The 11,389-nt window shown below is 38.4% G+C and overlaps 1 protein-coding gene across 1 annotated transcript in view; it reads left to right on the top strand.

Annotated features, from left to right (window-relative positions):
- Window positions 1-11,389, top strand: part of XRN1 (5'-3' exoribonuclease 1) — a 143,322-nt gene that overhangs the window by 83,587 nt on the left and 48,346 nt on the right. Inside the window, exons 28-30 of the mRNA XM_008067302.1 lie at window positions 1,525-1,581; window positions 1,736-1,868; window positions 8,592-8,661. Coding sequence (XP_008065493.1) covers window positions 1,525-1,581; window positions 1,736-1,868; window positions 8,592-8,661 — 260 coding nt within the window. The remainder of the gene's footprint in view (window positions 1-1,524; window positions 1,582-1,735; window positions 1,869-8,591; window positions 8,662-11,389) is intronic.

Below are 11,389 nucleotides of genomic sequence, written 5' to 3' on the forward strand. Positions count from 1 at the left end.
CAAATTTCACAGCAGATTCAAAGGGAAGAGCTTTGTCAGATGAATGCCACCTTGATTTTTATAAGTAGCCACAAAAACCTATGGTATTTCTGACATAGATCAAAATACTGACTGGGCACGGTGGCTCACACCTGCAATCTCAGCACTTTGAGAAGCCAAGGAAGGAGGATTGCTTAAGCACAGGAGTTCAAGACCAGCCTGGACAACATAGTAAGACCTCATCTCTACAAAAATTAAAAAAAAAATAGCCAGGTGTGGTAGCACGTGCCTGTTGTCCCAGCTCCTCAGTAGGCTGAGGCAGAAGGATCACCTGAATCCAAGGATCACCTGAGCCTAGAAGGTCAAGGCTGCAGTAGGCCTCAATGGTACCATTTCCCTCTAACCTGGGCAACAGAGTGAGACCTTAACTCAAAACAAAACACTTGATACCCTTAAAAAATATATAAATCTTTATTAACTGTTGCATATGATTTGTTTTAGAGTTAAAAAAGAAAGCATTTGAATAGGATAGTACTTATAAAAAGTTCCAAACAGACAAATCTCATCTTTTGTGTTAGAATTAAAGTTACTTTGGGGAGGGTCGTAACTAAGAGGGGATGGGAAGGATTTCTTATGTTTTGTTTAATAATTTTGTTTGTGGAACTAGCTATAGTTATATATAGATAGGCTATAAAAATTCATCAGGCTGTGTACTTATAATTTTGCTTCTTTTTTTTTTTTTTTTTTGAGTTTGGGTCTCACTGTGTCACACAGGCTAGAATGCAGTGGCATGTTCATGGGTCAGTGCAGCCTCGACCTCCTGGGCTCAGGCAATCCTTCCAACTCACCCTCTCAAGTAGCTGGGACTACAGGTGCATACCACCACACCTAGCTAATTTTTAATTTTTTTTTGTAGAGACCAGGTCTCACTGTGTTGCTGGTGCTGTTTTGTTTTGTTTTGTTTTGTTTTTTGAGACAGAATCTAGCACTGTTGCCCAGGCTGGAGTGCAGTGGTACAATTATAGCTTACTTCAGCTTCGAACTCCTGGGCTTTAGCAGTCCTCGCACCTCAGCCTTCCAAGTTTGGACTACAGGCACATGCCACCACACCTGGCTTTTTATTTTTCCTTTTGGGAAAAACAGGGTCTCACTACGTTGCCCAGGCTGGTCTCAAACTCTTCAAGCAGTACACAGACCACAGCCTCCTAAAGCACTGGGATTACAGATGGGAGCCACCACACCTGGCTAATTTTGCATTTTTTTATATGTCTTGTACTTTAACCAAAAAATGTACTTTAAATTGTTATTAAATAAGAATTTATAAGCCTCTTAGGATGGTTAGGGAAAAAAAGAATTTATAGGCTACTGCCATTTTATAAATGTTTATTTTATTCCTCCTTGCTACACCTGCAGAAATTTAAATATTCTGAAAATTAATAATTTCACTTGGCTTTTTAAAATTCAGACTTGTTGAAGTAGTTAATAATGTAATGATTTTATCATTTTATATTCTTAAAGTATTTAAAAATGTTCTTCTTTCCTCAGCAAAGAAAGAATAATAAGAAGGTACGAGTGACAGTAAAGCCCCATTTGCTATACAGAGTAAGTTTCTTATCAAAGAATTCAAAATTATTTCTTTTACTTTGAAAGTGTGAAAGGAACAAAAATGTATTTAATAAAGTACTAGGAAAACTTTCTTTGTAATTAGAACTAAAATTTAATTGGAATTAATATCTAATTAATTTATTTTCTTCAGCCTTTAGAACAGCAACATGGCGTCATGCCTGATCGGGATGCAGAATTTCGTCTCTTTGACCGGGTTGTAAATGTAAGAGAGAACTTCTCAGTTCCGGTTGGCCTTCGGGGCACCATCATAGGAATTAAAGGAGGTAACATTTCCAATACCTGACATATCTTCAACATACATTTATATTGTAAAGTACTACACAAATTTGTGTGTATGTGTGTGTGGTTTTTTTTTTTGAGTTGGAGTCTCACTCTTTTTTTTTTTTTTTTTTTTTTGTCATTCTCCAAATTCTCCTATATGGTTTTGTTTTGTTTTTTTATAAAGCTGTGGGGTACAATTCAGGGTTAGGTATACAAACGATTATGCAGGTACCCTTGTTGATGAGGTATGCCCCTCCCTCCCCTAGCAGTTTCCCTCAACTGCCAATCCCACCCCCTCCCCTGACATTTTCCCACTACTGCCAATGCCAATCCCTTTCTTGCATATTATAATTGTTCAAGGTCCGCTTATGAGTGAGAACATATGGTACTCTGTTCTTTGTTTCTGTGATAGATCACTGAGTATGATCGACTCTAAATCCATCCAAGTTGTTGCAAAGTCCATATGTTTCTTCTTCTTTATGGCTGCATAATATTCCATTGCATATATATATATACATTTTTTTATCCAGTCCAACTTCAGTGGGCAACATAGTTGGTTCCATGTTTTTGCTATTGTGAATAGAGCTGCAATAAACATACATGTGCAGGTATCTTTTTTGTAGAATGATTTGAGTTCCTCCGGGTATATTCCCAGTAGGGGAATTGCTGGGTCATATGGAAGGTCAATGTCTAGTTCTTTCAGAAATCACCACGCTGACTTCCAAAGAGATTGCACTAGTTTGCATTCCCACCAGCAGTGCAGAAGCGTTCCTTTTTTTCCACATCCTCACCAGCATCTGTTGTTGTTTGTTTTATTAATGATGGCCATTCTTACAGGGGTTAGGTGGTATCTCATTGTGATTTTGATTTGCTTTTCTCTAATGATGAGTGAAGCTGAGCAGTTTTTCATGTGTCTATTGGCTGCCTATATATCTTCTTTTGAGAAGTGTCTATTCATGTCTTTTGCCCACTTTTTAATGGGGCTATTTGTTTTTTTCCTTTCAACGCGTTTGGGTTCCTTGTAGATCCTAGATGTTAAACCTTTGTCAGATACACAGTTGGCAAATATTTTTTCCCATTCTATGGGCTGTCTCCCTGCTCTTTGGTGATTTCTTTTACTTTGCAGAAGCTCATTAGTTTGATGAGGTCCCACTTGTCTTATTTCTTAAGATATGGGCATTTAGAGTTCTGAACAGAAATTGGTTTCTAGTTCCAATTTCAATAAGGGTGTCTCCTGTGTTTTCTAAGATTCTTATAGTTTGAGGTTTTACATTTAGGTCTTTGATCCATTTAAAGTTAATTTTTGTGTATGGTGATAGGTAGGGGTCCTGTTTCAATCTTCTGCATGTGATCAGCCAGTTTTCCCAGCACTATTTACTGAATAGGTTCTCCTCTCCCCAGTGGTTGTTGTTGGAGGCTTTGTCAAAGATGAGTTGGTTGAGAAGTTGAGGCTTTGGTTCCAGAATCTCTCTCCTGTGCCTGTGAAGTCTCACTCTTGCCCAGGATGGAGTGCAGTGGCATGCTCACAACCACCCAGCGTCAACCTACTGAGCTCCAGCAATCCTTCCACCTCAACCTTCCAAGTTGCCAGAACTACAGGCATGTGTTACCACACCTGGCTGATTTTTGATTTATTGTAGAGACGAGGTCTCACCAAGTTGCCCGGACTGGTCTTGAACCTGCAGGCTCAGGCAATCTACTCTCCTCAACCTCCCAAAGTGCTGGGTTTACAGGCTGAACCACCAAGCCTGGCCATTTGTGTGTTTTTATATCGAGCAGAAAGCAACTGTGAATAAGGAAAAAACAAAATCCTTTTTATGTTTTAGTTAAATTTTTCTAGGATATGCTTTTCTGAGAAAATTCTTTTCTGTCCTATATAATCATCTAGAAAGTGATTAAAAGAAGTAGAAGTTGAGAAGGAGCTGCTAAGTATTTGGTAGTTTATACATATCACATTAAAATTACATAAGATCTTGGTGGGAATGCATACGTTTTCGTTAAATTTTCATCACATCTCCTGAATTATACTCTCCTAATTTTGCTAAGAACTTTACCTTTATTTTCACTGTAATCTTTTAGTTTCTGTGAAGAAATAAACAATATGACATTATTTGTAGTTAAAGATTTGAAAGTTAAGTATGCATATTAACTATGAATTTTATGATACAACTAGGTTGTGTATATGAACAGACCTATTAATCTGTTGCACAGCACTGCATATAGTTAACACTGTTGTACTGTACACTTAAAAATGGCTAAGATGATAAATTTCATATTAGGTGGTTTTTTGTTTGTTTGTTTTTTGAGTTGGGTTCTCACTCTGTCACTCAGGCTGGAGTGCAGTGGCACAATCACAGCTCACCATAGCATCAACCTTCTGGATTTAGGCGATCCTTCTGTCTCAGCCTCCCATATATCTGGAACTAAAGACATGAGACACCTGGCTAAATTTTTTTTATTTTCTATTTTCTATTTTCTTATTTTCTATAGAGATGAGGTCTTGCTATGTTGCCCAGGCTGGTCTCAAACTCCTAGGCTCAGGGGAACCTCCTGTCTTGGCCTCCCAGAGTACTGGTATTACAGGCATGAGCCACCACACTTAGCTATGTATTTTTTCTACAGTATGTTTTTAAATGAAAGTGGGAGAAAAAAGGGAAGAAACAGCTGAGGATCAAAATGTGACCCAAATATCTGGAGCAATTAGCTTTATAGCATACATTTTTTTAGAAGTCAACCCCAGCATGAAGCATCATCATGCCCAGCTGGCAGCACTTTTCCTCTTGTCCTAGGCACCCAACCTCTTGTTCTCATCATCACAATAGGAGGAAGAACAGGCAGGCCATGAGCCTAAGAGAACTGCTTTTTTAGTGCCAACAGTATTCCAGACACTTATACATTTTGTATTTAGCCTTCACAGCTACCTGAGAGGTGGGCATTATTTCCTCACCTGAGAGGCTGAATAACTTGCCTATGTTTACATAGATAATTGACAGAGTTGGAATTGAAACTCTTCCTGTTTCCCACCAAATTTTGAACAGTGGTTCTGTACATTTTCCATCTGCTGATCATCTTTGGATCTTTCCTGCCTCTAAAAGAGAATTTTCTTTCCTGATTCTTTTTAAATTTCTTTTTTTTTTTGAGTTGGAGTCTCACTCTGTCGCCCAGACTGGAGTGCAGTGGCCGCTCCCGGCCACTGCAGCCTCGACCTGCTGGGGTCCGGCGATCCTTCCGCCTCAGCCTTCCGAGTAGCCAGAATTACAGGCGTGCGCTATCACGCCCGGCTGATTTTTTGATTTATTGTAGAGATGAGGTCTCGCTGCCCAGGCGGGTCTTGAACCCGCGGGCTCAAGCAATCCACTCACCTCAGCCTCCCAAAGGCGCGGGATTACAGGCTGAGCCACCGAGCCCGGCTCTTTTTAAATTTCTTTTGGTATGTTTCCCGCTGTAGGAAATGGAGAGAAGGAGGGTAAGGCTCAGGTGGGTGTGACAAAGCAACTCCTCTGCTACCGTCTGTTCAACTCCCTTATCTGCTGTTCATATATTGAGCTTACTGATTGAACCCTAGTTAGGTTGTCCTGATGAGGCCTTAGGAGTCAGATAACAGAAGCTTCCTTTCTTCTGACAACTCTTATCAATAAGAGGCTACTTGAACTCTTGTCTTGAGTAGGATTTTAAGGCTGCATCTATGCTGAGTTGAAAAGAGCTTTGTCACTGAATAACTTTGCCATGAACGTGGAATGAAAAGGGGAATATTTGTTATTTCTGCCCTCACCTACAACCCCATCTCCAGTGAGGGCTCCCCTAAAAGGTGTGACTAATCCTCTTGTCAATAATCTTTTGGGGAAGTGACCCTCCCCCAGGCAGGAAATGGGAACCTAAATGGTATGTCTTAAGCCTTCACAGAAGAAACTCCTGCCTCTTATTGAGTCTCACTTTCTTGGGTTTATATTTTAGGTAAAAGTATCACGTTGAAAGTATAGCTGGATGGGGGAGAGTGAATAAACTCTGCAGGCCTGGTTCCACTTGGGTAATGAGGGACCAGAGATGGATGAGACAGTCCCTGATGTCTACTAGGAGCTAGCATGGTGTCAACTATTGTATAGTCAGTGTTCTCCAGAGAAACAGAATCAACTGAATGGCAGGAGAGAGTAAGAGATTGATTGATTGATTTTAAGGAATTGGCTCATGTGATTGGGGGGACGGGCAACTCCAAAATGTACAGGACAGGATGGAAACTCTAACAATTGTTGATGTTACAGTATTGAGTCCAAAAGCATACTGGAGGCAAAATTTTTATTTGGAGTCCTCAATCTTTTCTTTTATGACCTTCAGCTAAATAAATGAGGCTCACCCCCCCCTTATGGAGGGTAATCTTTACTCAGAGACTACTAATATAAATGTTAATTATATCTTTAAAATACCTTCATAGCAACATTTAGATGAGTGTTTGGCCAAACAGCTAGGTACCATAGTCTGGCCAAGTTGACACATAAAAGATTAACCATCACAAATGTCAGTGTCTGCCAAAGTTTGCAACACATTCATTCTACTAAGAGATTATTTTAAGTGGCACAGGGGTAGTTCGTTAAATAACATTGTAGAATGATTATTTTATATTATATTTTAATTCTGATTATCTTAAGAACGGTCCCATTTGATATGAGACCCTGACACATCTCTGATACTTAATTAAAACACAAAAAAAGGCAGAACCAGAGTTTAGCTAGAAGTTAACCACACTATTTTGTTTTCATTAAATTTATTCTTACAGTGATCTTCTATTTATGGCGATACTGATTTTTGATTTATGGTAGTGACATAATGCTTCCTTTTTAGATATATATATTTAAATAACCAAAATGAGTTCATTTAAGGTTTTTAAAAAATCTATCAGAGAAATGACTCTGTTTAGGTTACAAAAAAAACCTCATAATTGTCTCTTTAAAATCTCAAAATAGAAATGATACCATACTTAGGTACATGAACTAAGTATAGTGTTTATATGTCATCTGGGAAGGAAAGCAAATAGGAATAAGTGGTTTTATATACCCAATTACAAATTATGGGGTTGGACACAGTGGCTCACACCTATAATCCCAGCACATTGGGAGGCTGAGGCAAGAGGTTTGCTTGAGGCCAGGAGTTTAAGCCCAACCTGGGCAACATATGAAGAACCCAACTCTACAAAAAAAAATTTTTTTTAATTAACTGAGTGTGGCGGTTATGTGCCTGTAGTCCTAGCTACTTGGGAAACTGAGGCAAGAGGATCCCTTGAGCCCACAAGTTTGAGATTACCGTGAGATATGATCACACCACTGTATTGCAAATACGCCAAGGATTGATGAGAATATAGAACAATGAGCATTCTTACAACACTGATAGTAGTGTCTGGTAAAGTTCAAGCTACTAGAACTAATCAGTACATTTAGGAAGGTTGGAGGATACAACATCAATATGCAGAAATCGGTTGTGTTTCTATATACTAGCAATAAACAGTCTAAAATTGAAAGTTTTAAAAATATCACTTATGATAGCATCTAGAGGTATCAATTACTTAGAAATATTAATAGATTTGACAGAATATGTTTTTAAAAATTCATAAATGGAAAAACATCACACTGTTGACAAAAATGAAAAAGTACCAAAATTAATGGAAGGATATAGATTGTTCATGGAATAAAAGACTCATTTTTGTTAAGATGTCAGTTGTTTTGGTTTATAGATTCGAGGAAATCCTGATAAATATCTGAGCAGCCTGTTTTGTAGTAATTAACAAGCTGATTATAACATGTATTTAGAAAGCAAAGGCTCTAGACTAGCCAGAACAATTTGAAAAGGAACGACATATTTGGAGAATTTATATCACCTGATTTCAAAACTTACAAAGCTCAAGTAATGGAAAACTTTTTGGCAAAGGTAGATATATAGATTAGTGGAATATAATTAGAGTCCAGAGTCCATATGTATATGGTCAATTGATTTTTCTCTATGATATCATGTATATAATGTTTTAAAAGAAGGACAAATATATGGACTTTGCAGCAAATTGGATGGATTTGGAGTCGATCACACTCAGTGATTTATCACAGGAACAAAGAACTGAGTTCTATATGTTCTCACTCATAAGGTGACCTTGAACAATTATAATGCTATGGGAAGGCGATTTGCAGTAGTGGAAAACTGTCAGTGGAGGGGGGGTGGGACCGGCAGTTGGGGGAAAGTGCTAGAGGAGGGAGGGGCATGCCTCATCAACAAGGGTACCTGTATGATCAATGTTTGTATACTTAGCCCTGAATTGTACCTCACATCTTTATAACAAATTAATTAATTTTTTAAAATTTAAAAAATAAAACTTGCAAAATACTGCATATTATTTACAGATATGTGCATCTGTAGCAATATAAAGAAATGTATAGGGATCAAAATGCCAAATTGAAGGTTGTGGTTACCTAGTTGGGAATAGGAACTCGGTGGTCTTCTAAGGCACTGGTATTATATTCTGTTTCTTAGTTTATATGATGTTCATTGTATTATTACTATGCCATTCTTCATATCCTGAATATTTTATATCACATTCAGAATTTCAAAAATAAAATAAATGCTTCCAAACACTCCAAAAACTTACTAATTTTTAGTCATATGATTTTTTTAGTGTCTCTCTCTTTTTTTTCTTTTTTATATTTAGGAACTGTGATTGGACAAAATGTCTCTCTCTTTTTTAACAGCTAATAGAGAAGCTGATGTACTATTTGAAGTATTATTTGATGAAGAATTTTCAGGAGGCTTAACAATAAGGTTTGTATTTCCAGATGACAATTATACTTTATGAATATGTCCATGTGGCCAGTGACTCTACATTACTTGTTTATTTGTCTACATTTTGAGTTTTTTTTGAGTTGGAGTCTCACTCATTTGCCCAGACTAGAGTGCAGTGGCCGCTTCCGACCACTGCAGCCTTGACCTGCTGGGCTCCAGTGATCCTTCTGCCTCAGCCTTCCAAGTAGCTGGAACTACAGGCACGTGCTACCATGCCCAGCTGATTTTTTGATTTATGGTAGAGATGAGGTCTCGCCTGTCCAGGCAGGTCTCAAACCCACGGGCTCAGGCAATCCACTCACCTCAGCCTCCCAAGGCGCGGGATTACAGACTGAGCCACCGAGCCCGGCTTATATTTTGAGTTTATAGAATGTGCAAGACATCATACTTGCTACTAGGGATATAACACTGAATAAGACAGACATGTTTCTACACTCACAGAGCTTTTTTTTAGTGAGAGATAATTAAGCAGCTGATTACAATATTAATTATTTAAAATGTGACAGATGCTAGGGAGAATGCAGATTTCTAAAGAATATGACCTGTCCTCAGAGTTCCAAAAAGACCTCCTTGAGGAAATGATATTTAAGATGGGACTTGAAGAATGAATAATAGTTTACTGGGAGAAAAGGGAAGAATAAAGACGAGTGCTCAGGAAGAGAAAGTAACATATGCAACAAAGGACATTTATGGTGACAAAACTTGAATAAAAACATCCCTTGAATTTAGTGACATGTAAGTCTTTTTTACCTCTTTTAAGTGGAGTTATAGTTCCTCAAGCCAGACTGAGGTGAATTGAGAAGTGAATGACAAGTATAGTGATAGCGGCAGGAAATACAGGTTACCCTTAAGAAGTCTGACGCTAAAGGGAAGGAGAAAGTTAACTGGAAGTTAAGAGATTTAAAGGAAGAGGATTGGATTGTTTTTAGTTTAACATATGAGGGGAGACCCCAAAACAATGAAATTTATTTATTAAAAATTGTGTATGTATTCTTATATGTTTAAACTTCAGTTACCTTCAAAGTACTCTCTGTTTGATACAACATACCTATTGAGATGCTTTTTCCACTGATCAAGGAAGTTTTTAAACTGGTCCATTTTGATGCCTTTTAATGCTTCTGCTGTTTTTGGTTTGTCTGTTTGTTTGTTTCACCTCTTTCACATCAGCAAAACACTTCTCTTTGAGGGCTTTTTTTATCCGGGGAAACAAAGAAAAGTCGCTGAGGGTGAGATCAGGTGAATGGGGAGGGTGGGGCGTGGGGGTCATGCTGATTTTGATCAAAAACTGCTGAACACTCAGCACAGTATAGGCAGGTGCATTGTCATGGTGGAAGAACCAGTGATCTGTTTGCCACAACTTGGGGCATTTCTTCCACAAATCGTGACACAACTTTCTCAAAATTTCCAGATAAAAACGTTCACTGACCGTTTGATCCAGAGGAACAAATTCTGAGTGTACTACAAGGGGCTTGTCCTCCAAAATTCTCGTTCTTTTTTTGGGGGGGTTCGACTTCATAGGTAAGACTTGAGTATCTTGTGGAGGATTTCTAATAGGAAGCTTAAAATTATAGGAATAAGGATCATGATAAGACGAGAAGCACCATGGTGTATTAGAAAGTGTAAACTCTCATTTTGTTACCTTGGGTAGGTTAGTTAAGTGTCTGACCCTCAACTTCCTTATCTGTAGTAAAGATATATATTTGTCACTAGGTTATTGTATGAAATGAAATACTTTCCAGTTTTCTTTCTTCTAAAAATCAGCTAGAAAACTGAAATAAATTTAGCTTAGTTTATTTTTCTCTATTTCAATTAGTGAGTAATTAAAATAAAAAATAATTACTCTTTTATATCCTCCTTGTATAAAATCATACTATGAGACAGGACATTTAGCATAGCTTAGATATAAATAGTTTCTTCCAGGCAGGCATATCTTAGAAACCAGATGGTGAGGCATGTAGGCACCATTGTACCAGGACATAACTCTTTTAAACACTACCTACACTGACTGAAACCCAGGCCCAACCTTGGGGCAGCTGGCTAAAAGACCACAAACAAGACAGTAGGGAGTTACTAGAGACACTGAGGCATGGAGTTTTCATTAAACAGCAACTTTTCTTATTAATTATCTCAAAAGTTCTTTCTGACACAAGCAAGCTTAGGAGTAAAACAATAAGAATTGAAACTTGTGATCAATAGCATGTTATAACCCATGTAACACACAGAGTTTAGCTTAGAAATAGTGCACATAAGAGAGCACTCTGCTAACAGAAAGAGGGTGTACTCTTTCCCTTAAGAGCACCTGCATTCTCTCTGGAGCATATTTTTTTATTCTCTAATAAACTGTACTTTAAAACTCTCTGTGGCCAGATGAAGTGGCTCACGTCTGCAATCTCAGCACTTTGGGAGGTGGAGGCGAGAGACTGCTTGAGCTCAGGGGTTCAAGACCAGCCTGAGCAACATGGCGAGACCTAGTCTCTATAATAAATCAAAAAATTAACCAGGTATGATGGAAAACGCTTGTGGTTCCAGCTACTTGGAAGGCTGAGGCAGAAGGATTGCCTGAGCCCAGCAGGTTGAGGTTGTAGTGGTCATGAGCATGCCTCTGCACTCCAGCCTGGACAACAGAGTGAGACTTTGACTCAAAAAGTAAATAAATAAGCTGGGCTCGGTGGCTCAGCCTGTAATCCCGCACCTTTGGGAGGCTGAG

This window comes from Carlito syrichta, unplaced genomic scaffold, assembly GCF_000164805.1.
Source record: "Carlito syrichta isolate Samal-C Ts95f unplaced genomic scaffold, Tarsius_syrichta-2.0.1 Scaffold309473, whole genome shotgun sequence".
NCBI lineage: Eukaryota > Metazoa > Chordata > Mammalia > Primates > Tarsiidae > Carlito > Carlito syrichta.